This window comes from Salvelinus alpinus, chromosome 2 (assembly GCF_045679555.1).
Source record: "Salvelinus alpinus chromosome 2, SLU_Salpinus.1, whole genome shotgun sequence".
Classification (NCBI taxonomy): domain Eukaryota; kingdom Metazoa; phylum Chordata; class Actinopteri; order Salmoniformes; family Salmonidae; genus Salvelinus; species Salvelinus alpinus.
Window position 1 is genome coordinate 89,344,591 of NC_092087.1, and position 15,746 is coordinate 89,360,336.

General features: G+C 43.8%; 1 protein-coding gene across 1 annotated transcript; it reads left to right on the forward strand.

The window, feature by feature from the left end:
- Positions 1–2,921: 2,921 nt before the first annotated feature.
- On the forward strand, positions 2,922–11,240 carry LOC139568104 (uromodulin-like). The gene is made up of 12 exons (XM_071389799.1): positions 2,922–3,017; positions 3,285–3,316; positions 3,411–3,477; positions 5,198–5,294; positions 6,947–7,423; positions 7,697–7,783; positions 8,384–8,628; positions 8,916–9,073; positions 9,559–9,804; positions 9,946–10,096; positions 10,421–10,496; positions 10,744–11,240. Exons 4-12 carry the CDS (start codon positions 5,231–5,233, stop codon positions 10,761–10,763), a joined length of 1,524 nt encoding a protein of 507 aa, XP_071245900.1. The 5' UTR covers positions 2,922–3,017; positions 3,285–3,316; positions 3,411–3,477; positions 5,198–5,230; the 3' UTR covers positions 10,764–11,240.
- The last annotated feature ends 4,506 nt before the right edge of the window (positions 11,241–15,746 follow it).

A 15,746-nucleotide genomic window follows, 5' to 3' on the forward strand; every position in this document is an offset into this window, starting at 1 on the left:
ACATCTTATTCATGCTGTCTACTCCAACAGCATATTCTTGCTGTCTACTCCAACAGCATATTCTTGCTGTCTACTCCAACAGCTTATTCATGCTGTCTACTCCAACAGCTGGCTAAACAGCTGGCTTGTTAAAGACAAGTGAAATTCATGATACATATTTAGTCAATGTTCTGGACACTTCCAAGCTGTCTTACCAAAGCAGTAGAACTATTAGTCATATTGGTGTATTGAAATAGTGCTGTTTGAGTTCCACCGTAGAAGAACACAATAAAAGTCTTCAGAATGACCATGACAGTCTGAATATTAGTTTATGATGGTCTTTTTAATGACTCCACATGGGTAGTGCCTTTTAATATGAATGTGTTTATGTGTGTGTATGTACTATTGTTGTCTCTAGTTACCTAGACATCGATTATTTTTCACTGCAGGATCTTGCGCCATCCTCATCGACTACCAAACAGAAGATTAGAATCCTGCCAACTGTCCTGTGTGTATCCTGTTGTTGGAGATGTTAGTTTAAGATTCATTACAGGATCCTATACTCATGCCAACTGTCCTGTGTGTATCCTGTTGTTGGAGATGTTAGTTTAAGATTCATTACAGGATACTATACTCATGCCAACTGTCCTGTGCACAAAATCTATGGTGTCTTGTTCATGTTCGTGTCAGCAGTCAACAGGTCCCTTTTTTTTTTGATAGTGTAAAGATGAAACACAACTCATTGGTGAGAGGTGCCACCGCTAACAGTTTGTAGATGTTGGAACATACAGCCCCCCCCCCATGTTATTCCTAAGGAAAAACCATTTAGATGCACATTCTAATAGTACATCATACAACAACAAAAATTGGCCTGTTTCAATAGCCTGTTGAAGCAAATAAAGAATGACTATGAGGAAGTCATTTCCCTCCAGGTTGAGGAGAATGCAAGCTCATTGGAGAGGTTACGTCTGCCCCATTGCATCCCTCACATCCTTGCCACCTTATACAGGAGAAACCTAATCAAAAGAAATGAGCCAATTATATGTAACGATGTCACATCAATACTTATACTAAAACGGCACTGCATCTCAGTGCAAGAGGCGTCACTGCAGTCCCTGGTTCAAATCCAGGCTGCATCACATCCGACCGTGATTGGGAGTCCCATAGGGTGACGCACAATTGGCTCAGCGTTGTCCGGGGTAGGCCGTCATTGTAAATAAGAATTTGTTCTTAAGGCCGTCATTGTAAATAAGAATTTATTCTTAAGGCCGTCATTGTAAATAAGAATTTATTCTTAAGGCCGTCATTGTAAATAAGAATTTATTCTTAAGGCCGTCATTGTAAATAAGAATTTGTTCTTAAGGCCGTCATTGTAAATAAGAATTTATTCTTAAGGCCGTCATTGTAAATAAGAATGTATTCTTAAGGCCATCATTGTAAATAAGAATTTATTCTTAAGGCCGTCATTGTAAATAAGAATTTATTCTTAAGGCCGTCATTGTAAATAAGAATTTATTCTTAAGGCCGTCATTGTAAATAAGAATTTATTCTTAAGGCCGTCATTGTAAATAAGAATTTATTCTTAAGGCCGTCATTGTAAATAAGAATTTATTCTTAAGGCCGTCATTGTAAATAAGAATTTATTCTTAAGGCCGTCATTGTAAATAAGAATTTATTCTTAAGGCCGTCATTGTAAATAAGAATTTATTCTTAAGGCCGTCATTGTAAATAAGAATTTATTCTTAAGGCCGTCATTGTAAATAAGAATTTATTCTTAAGGCCGTCATTGTAAATAAGAATTTGTTCTTAAGGCCGTCATTGTAAATAAGAATTTGTTCTTAAGGCCGTCATTGTAAATAATAATTTATTCTTAAGGCCGTCGTTGTAAATAATAATTTATTCTTAAGGCCGTCATTGTAAATAAGAATTTATTCTTAAGGCCGTCATTGTAAATAAGAATTTATTCTTAAGGCCGTCATTGTAAATAAGAATTTATTCTTAAGGCCGTCATTGTAAATAATAATTTGTTCTTAAGGCCGTCATTGTAAATAAGAATTTATTCTTAAGGCCGTCATTGTAAATAAGAATTTATTCTTAAGGCCGTCATTGTAAATAAGAATTTATTCTTAAGGCCGTCATTGTAAATAAGAATTTATTCTTAAGGCCATCATTGTAAATAAGAATTTGTTCTTAACTGACTTGCCTGGTTAAATAAATAAAATATATATTTTAAAGACTCCTCAGACAAGGATGTTTCTCCACAAGCGTGGTCAGTGTGTGTGAGCAACTGCTTGGCAAGTCCAAACAACAGGTGTCCCCTACACCCACAGGCTCTGGCTTTCTGCAGTGCTGAATGCTGAGTTGGGCTTGTGGATTCTTCATTCCAGAATTCTGAGGTAAAAAAAAAGAAGCATTAAATAATGGGCCACTTACTAGAACTAAACAACATGCTAATGTGTGGTTTGAGACAGGGAGATGTCTGTCCCCTCAGTTTCAATGACACATGTATACTCAAAGTTACCAATACATCAATCCAACAAAATAATTTCCCAAAGTTTTAGGCAAATGTTTTAAGAGAACTTTGAAAACAAAATGATAAATTAGACATTTAAGCAAACAAAGATGAATATTTTGCAAGATATGTAATGGTCTACAAGGCTGAAAATGAACTTTGATAAATGTACCTTACAGTAGCACCCACTGAAAATCACACTTGCTGTTGTCTTTTCTCTGTCTTGAATCAACAGAGAGATTCTCTGACTATTGGTCTGCTGCATTCACCCACTTTTATCCACAAATAATCTCATTTAAACATCAATTCTATACCTTTGCTTGTCGTTCACGCCTAATGGCACCACACCAGAGACGTCACTCTGATCTACTTCCCTTCCCAGACAAGGTGTGAAGATGTTTGCTCTTATTTGAATTTCAAATATTCGTTTTACCATTTGAAACAGTCATTTCCCTCTTCGGCATATGTATATAAATCAAGCAGGCTTGGTTCCTTTCTACCACAAACAAAGGCTCACTCCAGACTGGTAAGATGTACTTTATTGTTTCTGAGATTGTGATGCGCTGTCCGTCAGGAAAGATATAAAGACTCCTCCGTCAACTCCAGAGAACAGAGAGCAGCGTTTCTACCAGCCCTGCGTTAGACATGCATTTCACGACTTCTGCTTTGAAGGCACCCAAATAGGAAATCTCTCCTGATTGACTGGGCCAGTTATATGGGGAAGATTTGACTGTTAATAGTGAGTTATTAGCTAAATCAAACCCCTCTCTCCCCTTGCAATGTTGTACCACAGGTGTCCGTGGTAACCAAAATCATCACAAAAAGGTAGGTTTTATCATTTCCTCAGTATTACAGTACTACAGTACTACAGCATGAATATCTGTGTCTGTATTTGGTTAATGCTGTATTGTATCTGTAGAGATATCTGAGAAGACAATTAACAACCAATCAGTCACATCGAAGGTCACTGAAATCAGTTCACAGAGGTAAGTGCTCTCTCTCAACTAGAAGAATCCACTTTGTCCTAACCAAAATATGATTTCAATAATATAATTAAGCAATAACGAGGAGGTGTGGTATATGGCCAATATACCACATCCAAGGGCTGTTGTTAAGCACGACGCAACACGGAGTGCCTGGACACAGCCCTTAGCCTTGGTGTATTGGCCAAATATCACAAACCCACGAGGTGGCTTATTGCTTTTATAAACTGGTTACCAACGTAATTAGAGCAGCAAAAATACATGTTTTGTCATACACGTGGTATAGCCATTTGTGACATCGGCTGATGTAAAAATGGCTTTATAAATGCTGATTGATTGATTGATATACCATGGCTTTCAGCCAATCAGAATTCAGGGTTCGAACCACCCGGTTTATAATGTAGTTTATGTTTGCGTAACATACAGTTGAAGTCGGAAGTTTAACTACACTTATGTTGGAGTCATTAAAACTCATTTTTCAACCACTCCACAAATGTATTGTTAACAAACTATAGTTTTGGCATGTCGGTTAGGACATCTACTTTGTGCATGACACAAGTAATTCTTTACAGACAGATTATTTCACTTATAATTCACTGTATCACAATTCCAGTGGGTCAGAAGTTTACATACACTAAGTTGACTGTGCCTTTAAACAGCTTGGAAAATTCCAGAAAATGATGTCATGGCTTTAGAAGCTTCTGATAGTCTAATTGACATTATTTGAGTCACTTGAAGGTTTACCTGTATAGAACTGTTTGGCCATAATGACCATCGTTATGTTTGGAGGAAAACGGGGTCGCTTGCAAGCCGAAGAACCCCATCCCAACTGTGAAGCACGGGGGTGGCAGCATCATGTTGTGGGGGTGCTTTGCTGCAGGGGGGAATGATGCACTTCACAAAATAGATGGCGGAGGGAAATTATGTGGATATATTGAAGCAACATCTCAAGACATCAGTCAAGAAGTTAAAGCTTGGTCACAAATGGGTCTTCCAAATGGACAATTACCCCAAGCATACTTCCAAAGTTGTGGCAAAATGGCTTAAGGACAACAAAGTCAAGTTATTGGAGTGTCCATCACAAGCCCTGACCTCAATCTTATCGACAATTTGTGGGCATAACTGAAAAAGCGTGTGCGAGCAAGAAGGCCTACAAACCTGACTCGGTTACACCAGCTCTGTCAGGAGGAATGGGCCAAAATTCACCCAACTTATTGTGGAAAGGTTGTGGAAGGCTACCCAAAACGTTTGACCCAAGTTAAACAATTTAAAGGCAACGCTACCAAGTACTAATTGAGTGTATGTAAACTTCTGACCCACTGGGAATGTGATGAAAGAAATAAAAGCTGAAATAAATCATTCTCTCAGCTATTATTCTGACATTTCACATTCTCAAAATAGTGGTGATCCTAACTGACCTAAGACAGGGAATATTTACTAGGATTAAATGTCAGGAATTGTGAAAAACTGAGTTTAAATGTCTTTGGCTAAGGTGTATGTAAACCTCCGACTTCAACTGTATTACAATGGCTTTGGAGTGTGATGACGCTACTTACTCAACCTGACTGTGTTTTAACCTTTGACAAGCTCTGAGAGTGATGCTGTTTATCACATTGTTGGTATATTCATCAATACTGTTTGAGACACGTTTCCACTGCCCCCCTCACTTTGCTCCTCAGTGAATTCACATTTTTACACTTCTTCTTTGTATCATTTCTTTCAGTCGTGTGTCTGATCTGAAGAGAAGCTGAACAGAATGATGTCATCGGGTGTTCTGATGATGCTCCTGTTCTTTAAGCATGTTACTGCAGACAACTCAGGTAAAGGGTTGATTGGCTTATTCCCGTTTAGGTAACGGAATGAGAGCTTCACTCAGAATATTGTTGCTCCCCAGTGCTTTATTCCCGCAGCCAAAACAGCAACGTTCCGTGTGCAGGTCTCTCATTCCTTTATCTCACTGTATAAGGGCACAAGGCGAGACACAGATGCAGACACCGGTGGCAGATGGTTTAAGTCTTTGATATTTTTTTGAACAATCCAAAAGGGGTACAGAGTGGCAGGCAGGATCGAGGTCAGGGCAGGCAGAACGGTCAGGCAGGCAGGTACGGAGTCCAGAAAACAGGCAAGGGTCAAAACCGGGAGGACTAGAAAAAGGAGAATAGCAAAAGAAGTACGGGAACAACACATACAAGACGAACTGGCACAGAGAGACAGGAAACACAGGGATATATACACTGGCACAGAGAGACAGGAAACACAGGATATATACACTGGTACAGAGAGACAGGAAACACAGGGATATATACACTGGTACAGAGAGACAGGAAACACAGGGATATATACACTGGCACAGAGAGACAGGAAACACAGGATATATACACTGGTACAGAGAGACAGGAAACACAGGGATATATACACTGGTACAGAGAGACAGGAAACACAGGGATATATACACTGGCACAGAGAGACAGGAAACACAGGGATATATACACTGGTACAGAGAGACAGGAAACACAGGGATATATACACTGGCACAGAGAGACAGGAAACACAGGGATATATACACTGGTACAGAGAGACAGGAAACACAGGGATATATACACTGGTACAGAGAGACAGGAAACACAGGGATATATACACTGGTACAGAGAGACAGGAAACACAGGGATATATACACTGGTACAGAGAGACAGGAAACACAGGGATATATACACTGGTACAGAGAGACAGGAAACACAGGGATATATACACTGGCACAGAGAGACAGGAAACACAGGGATATATACACTGGCACAGAGAGACAGGAAACACAGGGATATATACACTGGTACAGAGAGACAGGAAACACAGGGATATATACACTGGTACAGAGAGACAGCAAACACAGGGATATATACACTGGTACAGAGAGACAGGAAACACAGGGATATATACACTGGTACAGAGAGACAGGAAACACAGGGATATATACACTGGTACAGAGAGACAGGAAACACAGGGATATATACACTGGTACAGAGAGACAGGAAACACAGGGATATATACACTGGTACAGAGAGACAGGAAACACAGGGATATATACACTGGTACAGAGAGACAGGAAACACAGGGATATATACACTGGCACAGAGAGACAGGAAACACAGGGATATATACACTGGTACAGAGAGACAGGAAACACAGGGATATATACACCAGGGATAATAAGCGACACCTGTTGGGGGTGGAGACAATCACAAGAACAGGTGAACCAGATCAGGGTGTGACACACTGTATTCATTATTTTAGCCTTATTCTCAAGTTCAGGATGTAGATATCACCCTCGTTCTCTTTATTGCCAGAGTTTCAACTCTGGAGAGAGAGACATTGGGTTGCATGCAAAATGGCTTCCTAATGATTGTATAGTGCACTACCTTTGACCAGAGCCCAGGGATATCATACGTTTTCATGGGGGGGGGGGTTGTTTTCGCAGGTGTGATTGTTGCCAAATCTATCCAGTTTAGCTGTGGGGGCACACAGTGTCCAGTGGGACAGGACTGTATCAGTGTTGGTGGAACACTTCGCTGTGCAGACCCCTGCCAGAACTACACCGCACTGAATGACGACTGGCGTTCCACCACCAACAACAACAACCAGGTTAATGGGGGCTTACACTGTGACCAGAGCATCAACTTTCAGGGCTGGTATCGCCTGTTCCTGGGGCACACCAGCGTTCAGATGCCAGAAAGGTGTGTGGAGATTAACATGTGTGGAACCCACGCCCCCCTGTGGCTCACGGATCCCCATCCCCAGCTGTCAGACAGGGTGGTTCAGAGGGGTGTCTGTGGGAGCTGGTCTGGTAACTGCTGCTTCTTCAAAGAAACTCCCATCCATGTCAAAGCCTGCTATGGAAACTACTATGTCTACAAGTTGGTTCCTGCAACAGGCTGCCACTTGGCCTACTGTGCAGGTATGTACCATCATAATGTCCTTGTCACTGTTTCTTAAAGACATTAAGAATGTTCCAAGGTGTCCAATTCACTCTCTGAACCCAGAACCAAGTCTCTGTATATATATTGACAGTATGTCAAGAGAGACTTTAGACACTCCACAACGGTTGCGTAAACATTTTTGTGCAACTCAGCTGTGGTTTCACAACCGTAGTGTTGTACATCAGTCGTATAACCTGAGTGTGTCCTAGTCACAGCAAATCCATGAACCCTCCTCCCCTCTGCTGTTCCAGACGTCAACACCAAGGTGTGTTCTACCTGTAGAGATGATGACACCTGTAGGAGTGAGGATAAGATCACCTGGAGGTGTGAGAGGAAAGGTGAGTGTTAAGAAAAACACATCGTACTCCTCAGTGATTGATTGACTTATTGGGGAAAAGATGCACTGAGTTACAGACCGGGGGTCAAATCCATTTCCAACGTTTTCCAACTTCTGATGGAATACATACAACACTGAGAAAACAACACAGCATATAGTCAATAAATAACTACAACAAATAGATGCAGGAATATGAAAATACAGTCAACCTGTTCTGATCCGTTCATTTTGTCCTCATGGACATGAATAAATCTATTATCATTATCAACAAAAACTCTAACAGCTAAGATGGCCTCGGGAGCCAGACCTGTGCCTTCACTTTTCTGATGTAGCAGAGGCATTAATGCAGTCACATTAAGAGCTACTCAACTTTGTCCAAAGATGAACTCTGACCTATCCTTTAACCCCCCGGGACTGGGACAGTTTGATAGGCAGTGGGAGACTATTCCACAACAGAATACCAGTGTAGTGGAGGAACGTGTTCCTGCAGCACTATTCGCTCTTGACACCTGGCTGACATCATTTTGTATTCTCTTGTTTTTCTCTCTTCCTCTCTTTCATTCTTTCTCTACTCCCCCTCTCTATCTACCTTTTATAACAGCCCCTACACCTACACCACCTCGGATAACTGTTACCACCACCAATCCTCCTATCATGGCCCCAGAGGTGGTGTGTGGGCAGAGCATGATACAGGTGGGTCTAAACAGGGCTAACCTGAGGGCCGCTGGTCTGAACGCTTCCACAGCTCACCTGGCCGACTCTAGGTGCTCCGCCCACGAGGATCGTAACGGCACGGTGTGGTACCAGGTGGAGCGCAGGGAGGGACGCTGTGGAAACACTCTGGAGGTGAGAACACGTTACCTCAATGTCTGACTGGAGGTTGTTCAACACTGGAAGAGTTTAGACTATAACTGATCCTTAATGTTAGTAGGTCTGTGTATAAGACCTTAATGTTAGTAGGTCTGTGTATAAGACCTTAATGTTAGTAGGTCTGTGTATAAGACCTTAATGTTAGTAGGTCTGTGTATAAGACCTTAATGTTAGTAGGTCTGTGTATAAGACCTTAATGTTAGTAGGTCTGTGTATAAGACCTGAGTATTAATTTAACTGTGAACACTTTTCTTCTATTTCAGACTAACACCACCCATGCTGTCTACTCCAACAGCTTATTTGTTTATCCAGTAGATGGGAGGAACGACTCTCTCTCCCGACCCGTGAGCTTTCCTCTCTCCTGTGTCTATCCTCTGGGGACAGAGAGCAGTCTGAATGTGGCCATCAGACCCTACCTACTGTGAGAAAATACACAGAATGTTTATTAAGTTTATTCTGACAGAACAGTCATTACGAAATCAAACTGTTTTCGAATAATTCTGTCTTCTGGTTTCCAATTGAAGATATTGTTATACATGAAACACCTACATGAAGATATATAATAAGTGTTTGGAAGTCTTAAGGGGGGCTCCCGGGTGGAGCAGCGGTCTAAGCAGGGCTAGAGGCGTCACTGCAGACACCCTGTTTCAAATCCAGGCTGTATCACAACCGGCTGTGATTGGGAGTCCCATAGGGTGGCGCACAATTGTCCCAGCGTCGTCCGTGTTTGGCTGGTGTAGGCCGTCATTGTAAATAAGAATTTGTTCTTAACTGACTTGCCTAGTTAAATAAAGGTTCAATAATAAAAGATTTGTTCACACGTTTTTTTGTAATAACTTTGATATCTGAAGTTATCAAACTGTCTAATATCTGATGTCATTTGGCTTCATGTTCACCTCTTGATAGGAATAGTCGTGGAGCTGTTGGAGTCGGTGCCAAGGCCAGAGCCTCCATGTTTCTGTATCGTAACTCAAACTACACAGAGTCTTACCCAGCTGGTGAAGTCCTCCTGCCGATTGGTTCCACTCTGCGCGTGGGCGTGTCCGTAGAGGAGTCCGGGATGGAGCGTTTTGTTGTTGTTCTAAGGGACTGCTATGCCAACCAATCCCCCAACCCTGATAATCTCCCGCGGACCTACATGATTCAGGACAGGTCCATGACTCTATTCATCAGCTGTTTGCATGTCTATGTGTGTTTGTTTTGTGTGTGAAGTATGGTATGTTTGTTGCTGTGTACGGTCTGTGTAGCCGTGCATGCCTTGAACCCTTTGCTGTTTCTTGGCTCTTCTCCCAGGTGTCCTACAAATCGTACCCAGGTGACCGTGGAGGAAAGCGGCTCGTCCCTCAGGGCTCGCTTCTCTGCTGCGTTGCAGGTGGACTACCGTTACTTCTTCCTGCACTGCAGCCTCAGCCTGTGTGACCAGAGGAGCTCCTCCTGCACTCCAGTGAGTCCTCAACTCCTCCACAGTCTCTCTCTGACTCTTTGACTTTTGTGTTTAGTCTCTATGATGCAGTGCTAGGTCTCTCTGACGTAGTGCTTGGTCTCTCTGACGTAGTGGTTGGTCTCTCTGACGTAGTGCTTGGTCTCTCTGACGTAGTGGTTGGTCTCTCTGACGTAGTGGTTGGTCTCTCTGACGTAGTGCTTGGTCTCTCTGACGTAGTGGTTGGTCTCTCTGACGTAGTGCTTGGTCTCTCTGACGTAATGGTTGGTCTCTCTGACTTAGTGGTTGGTCTCTCTGACGTAGTGGTTGGTCTCTTTCTCTCTACAGGTGTGCTCTGGAAGGAAATCTCGCTCTGTGTCTGATACTGTCCTCCTCAAGCCCATAGCCATCGGGCCAATCAGCTGTGAGTATTTCATTCAAGTTTAGTTCATAAGGTAATATACCACCTAGGCTTTAGGCAATAAGTAGCTGACTGCTGTCGCCAAGCTGTGTTTTAGCGACCACCTGCTGGGTGCCAGAGAACGGTGGCTATTTCACAGATTCAACATGTAGATTCTTTGGGAAATGATCAGGAAAATGATGGTCTGGTCAGAGGAACTGTCGTTCTGGTGTGTTTCCTCTCTAACAGTCAGATTCTCTTTGGCCCCCAGGGGCCCAGAGCCTGGAGTGAGCCTTGGGACCCCCAGCATATGACGGATGGCAGGGGGCCAGAGTCTGGAGTGAGCCTTGGGACCCCCAGCATATGAAGGATGGGTTCCCTCCTGCACTACTCCCCTGATCTCCATCCCAACCTACAGCCCAGTGTAACTTTCAAGGGCACAGAAATACTTTGATTCTAGTAATGAATTTCTGCACTACAGTGTGATTTCATTGTACTGTGTATGCTGTATACACATAGACTTGCATTGTTGTAGGACTGATCATTTCCTCAAATCATTGCAAGTTCCAACCAAACCTGAGTTGCTGTGTGTGTATGTTCAGATTCTAAGTAATGAATTGATGCACTACAGTGTGATTTCATTGTACTGCGTATGTTGTATACACATAGACTTGCATTGTTTTAGGACTGATCATTTCCCCAAACCTGAGTTGCTGTGTGTGTATGCTGTGATTTGATGATGTCAATAAATAACTCTGTATGATGATGCTCATTGTCTATTGATTGTCTATTTAACAGGTTGTAAACATAGAAATAAACATGTCTATATTTATTGTAAGGCAGGTTAAACACATATTTACAAAAGGCAGAACAACGGGGGACTAATTGACCATAGAGGATTTTGGGAAAACTGGCTAAACTTTTTAAAGACAAGTGACATTCATGATATGTATTTAGTTAATGTACTGAACACTTCCTAGGTTGTTTTACCAAAGCAGGAAGACTGATTGGTGTATTGAAATAGTGCTGTTTAAGTTCCGCTGTAGAAGAACACAATGAAATACTTCAGAATGACCATGACAGTCTGAGTAGTAGTTTATGATGCTCCTTTCTTATGACTCCATTGTTACTGTTGGTTGAGGACCTTCCACCTCTCTCCATTGTTACTGTTGGTTGAGGACCTTCCACTTCTCTCCATTGTTACTGTTGGTTGAGGACCTTCCACTTCTCTCCATTGTTACTGTTGGTTGAGGACCTTCCACCTCTCTCCATTGTTACTGTTGGTTGAGGACCTTCCACCTCTCTCCATTGTTACTGTTGGTTGAGGACCTTCCTCCTCTCTCCATTGTTACTGTTGGTTGAGGACCTTCCACCTCTCTCCATTGTTACTGTTGGTTGAGGACCTTCCACTTCTCTTCATTGTTACTGTTGGTTGAGGACCTTCCACCTCTCTCCATTGTTACTGTTGGTTGAGGACCTTCCACCTCTCTCCATTGTTACTGTTGGTTGAGGACCTTCCTCCTCTCTCCATTGTTACTGTTGGTTGAGGACCTTCCACTTCTCTCCATTGTTACTGTTGGTTGAGGACCTTCCACCTCTCTCCATTGTTATTGTTGGTTGAGGACCTTCCTCCTCTCTCCATTGTTACTGTTGGTTGAGGACCTTCCACTTCTCTCCATTGTTACTGTTGGTTGAGGACCTTCCACCTCTCTCCATTGTTACTGTTGGTTGAGGACCTTCCACCTCTCTCCATTGTTACTGTTGGTTGAGGACCTTCCACCTCTCTCCATTGTTACTGTTGGTTGAGGACCTTCCATTTCTCTCCATTGTTACTGTTGGTTGAGGACCTTCCACCTCTCTCCATTGTTACTGTTGGTTGAGGACCTTCCATTTCTCTCCATTGTTACTGTTGGTTGAGGACCTTCCACCTCTCTCCATTGTTACTGTTGGTTGAGGACCTTCCACTTCTCTCCATTGTTACTGTTGGTTGAGGACCTTCCTCTTCTCTCCATTGTTACTGTTGGTTGAGGACCTTCCACCTCTCACCATTGTTACTGTTGGTTGAGGACCGTCCATGTCTCTCCATTGTTACTGTTGGTTGAGGACCTTCCACCTCTCTCCATTGTTACTGTTGGTTGAGGACCTTCCACCTCTCTCCATTGTTACTGTTGGTTGAGGACCTTCCACTTCTCTCCATTGTTACTGTTGGTTGAGGACCTTCCACCTCTCTTCATTGTAACTGTTGGTTGAGGACCTTCCACCTCTCTCCATTGTTACTGTTGGTTGAGGACCTTCCACCTCTCTCCATTGTTACTGTTGGTTGAGGACCTTCCACCTCTCTCCATTGTTACTGTTGGTTGAGGACCTTCCACCTCTCTCCATTGTTACTGTTGGTTGAGGACCTTCCACCTCTCTCCATTGTTACTGTTGGTTGAGGACCTTCCACCTCTCTCCATTGTTACTGTTGGTTGAGGACCTTCCACCTCTCTCCATTGTTACTGTTGGTTGAGGACCTTCCACCTCTCTCCATTGTTACTGTTGGTTGAGGACCTTCCACCTCTCTCCATTGTTACTGTTGGTTGAGGACCTTCCACCTCTCTCCATTGTTACTGTTGGTTGAGGACCGTCCATGTCTCTCCATTGTTACTGTTGGTTGAGGACCTTCCACCTCTCTCCATTGTTACTGTTGGTTGAGGACCTTCCACCTCTCTCCATTGTTACTGTTGGTTGAGGACCTTCCACTTCTCTCCATTGTTACTGTTGGTTGAGGACCTTCCACCTCTCTTCATTGTAACTGTTGGTTGAGGACCTTCCACCTCTCTCCATTGTTACTGTTGGTTGAGGACCTTCCACCTCTCTCCATTGTTACTGTTGGTTGAGGACCTTCCACCTCTCTCCATTGTTACTGTTGGTTGAGGACCTTCCACCTCTCTCCATTGTTACTGTTGGTTGAGGACCTTCCACCTCTCTCCATTGTTACTGTTGGTTGAGGACCTTCCACCTCTCTCCATTGTTACTGTTGGTTGAGGACCTTCCACCTCTCTCCATTGTTACTGTTGGTTGAGGACCTTCCACCTCTCTCCATTGTTACTGTTGGTTGAGGACCTTCCACCTCTCTCCATTGTTACTGTTGGTTGAGGACCTTCCACCTCTCTCCATTGTTATTGTTGGTTGAGGACCTTCCACTTCTCTCCATTGTTACTGTTGGTTGAGGACCTTCCACCTCTCTCCATTGTTACTGTTGGTTGAGGACCTTCCACTTCTCTTCATTGTTACTGTTGGTTGAGGACCTTCCATTTCTCTCCATTGTTACAGTAAACTCAATGTGGGTGTTGCCTTCAGGCCCCTGTGCTGGGGCTGGGATTCAATCCAATTCAACACACGACAACATACATGAAAAGATAGCTGCTCTATAACACGCCTTGGACTGAATCCAGGTGTGTGTGTGCGTGCGTGCGCGCGTGCTTATGGCAGAGTGTGTGTTTGTTTGTGTGTGTCCTATTTCCTAACTCAGTTGTGAATTTATTTAATCTGACCACTAAGATTAACCAGTAGGCTACATTTTATGAGGTTTTTGAGAATGGACCAGCGGATTGTTTGTACAGCATAAGATAAGAGTTGCTTGCGTAACTGACTAATGACAATTACACACGTTTATAGACACTGTGTGTGTGTGAACGTGTGAGAGAAAGGGCGAGAGAGAGCCTGCGTGCCTGTGTGTGTGAGAGAGTGGAGAGAGAGAGAGGAGAGAGAGAGAGAGAGAGAGAGTGTGTGTGTGTTTGTGCGTAAATGGATTGTGAGCACAACTCAGAAGATTATCATGGGAAGATATTGAGTTCTCCAATAAAATGTAACTTGTTATCAGTGACAGCATCTTTCCAGGGGGTGTACTGGTACATCAAGCTGCCTCACCCTACAGAGACAGGAGACAGACTAGTGTCCTGTCCAGGGGGTGTACTGGTACATCAAGCTGCCTCACACCACAGAAACAGGAGACAGACTATTGTCCTGTCCAGTGGGTGTACTGGTACATCAAGCTGCCTCACGCTACAGAAACAGTGTCCTGTCCAGGGGGTGTACTGGTACATCAAGCTGCCTCACCCCACAGAAACAGGAGACAGACTAGTGTCCTGTCCAGTGGGTGTACTGGTACATCAAGCTGCCTCACCCTACAGAGACAGGAGATAGACTAGTGTCATGTCCAGGGGGTGTACTGATACATCAAGCTGCCTCACCCTACAGAAACAGGAGATAGACTAGTGTCCTGTCCAGGGGTCATACTGGTACATCAAGCTGCCTCACCCTACAGAAACAGGAGACAGACTAGTGTCCTGTCCAGAGGGTGTACTGGTACATCAAGCTGCCTCACCCTACAGAAACAGGAGATAGACTAGTGTCCTGTCCAGGGGTCATACTGGTACATCAAGCTGCCTCACCCTACAGAAACAGGAGACAGACTAGTGTCCTGTCCAGAGGGTGTACTGGTACATCAAGCTGCCTCACCCTACAGAGACAGGAGATAGACTAGTGTCCTGTCCAGGGGGTGTACTGATACATCAAGCTGCCTCACCCTACAGAAACAGGAGATAGACTAGTGTCCTGTCCAGGGGTCATACTGGTACATCAAGCTGCCTCACCCTACAGAAACAGGAGATAGACTAGTGTCCTGTCCAGGGGGTGTACTGTACATCAAGCTGCCTCACCATACAGAAACAGGAGATAGACTAGTGTCCTGTCCAGGGGGTGTACTGTACATCATGCTGCCTCACCCTACAGTAACAGGAGATAGACTAGTGTCCTGTCCAGGGGGTGTACTGGTACATCAAGCTGCCTCACCATACAGAAACAGGAGATAGACTAGTGTCCTGTCCAGGGGGTGTACTGTACATCAAGCTGCCTCACCATACAGAAACAGGAGATAGACTAGTGTCCTGTCCAGGGGGTGTACTGGTACATCAAGCTGCCTCACCCTACAGAGACAGGAGATAGACTAGTGTCCTGTCCAGGGGGTGTACTGGTACATCAAGCTGCCTCACCCTACAGAAACAGGAGATAGACTAGTGTCCTGTCCAGGGGGTGTACTGATACATCAAGCTGCCTCACCCTACAGAAACAGGAGATAGACTAGTGTCCTGTCCAGAGGGTGTACTGGTACATCAAGCTGCCTCACCTTACAGAAACAGGAGATAGACTAGTGTCCTGTCCAGGGGTCATACTGGTACATCAAGCTGCCTCACCCTACAGAAACAGGAGATAGACTAGTGTCCTGTCCAG

Excerpts from the sequence above, each read along its gene's own strand:
- LOC139568104 (XM_071389799.1), top strand. The coding sequence starts at position 5,231 with ATGATGTCATCGGGTGTTCTGATGATGCTCCTGTTCTTTAAGCATGTT. Across the intron at positions 7,424-7,696 it reads CCACTTGGCCTACTGTGCAG|ACGTCAACACCAAGGTGTGT; the intron begins GTATGTACCATC and ends CTGCTGTTCCAG. Across the intron at positions 10,497-10,743 it reads AGCCATCGGGCCAATCAGCT|GGGCCCAGAGCCTGGAGTGA; the intron begins GTGAGTATTTCA and ends TTTGGCCCCCAG.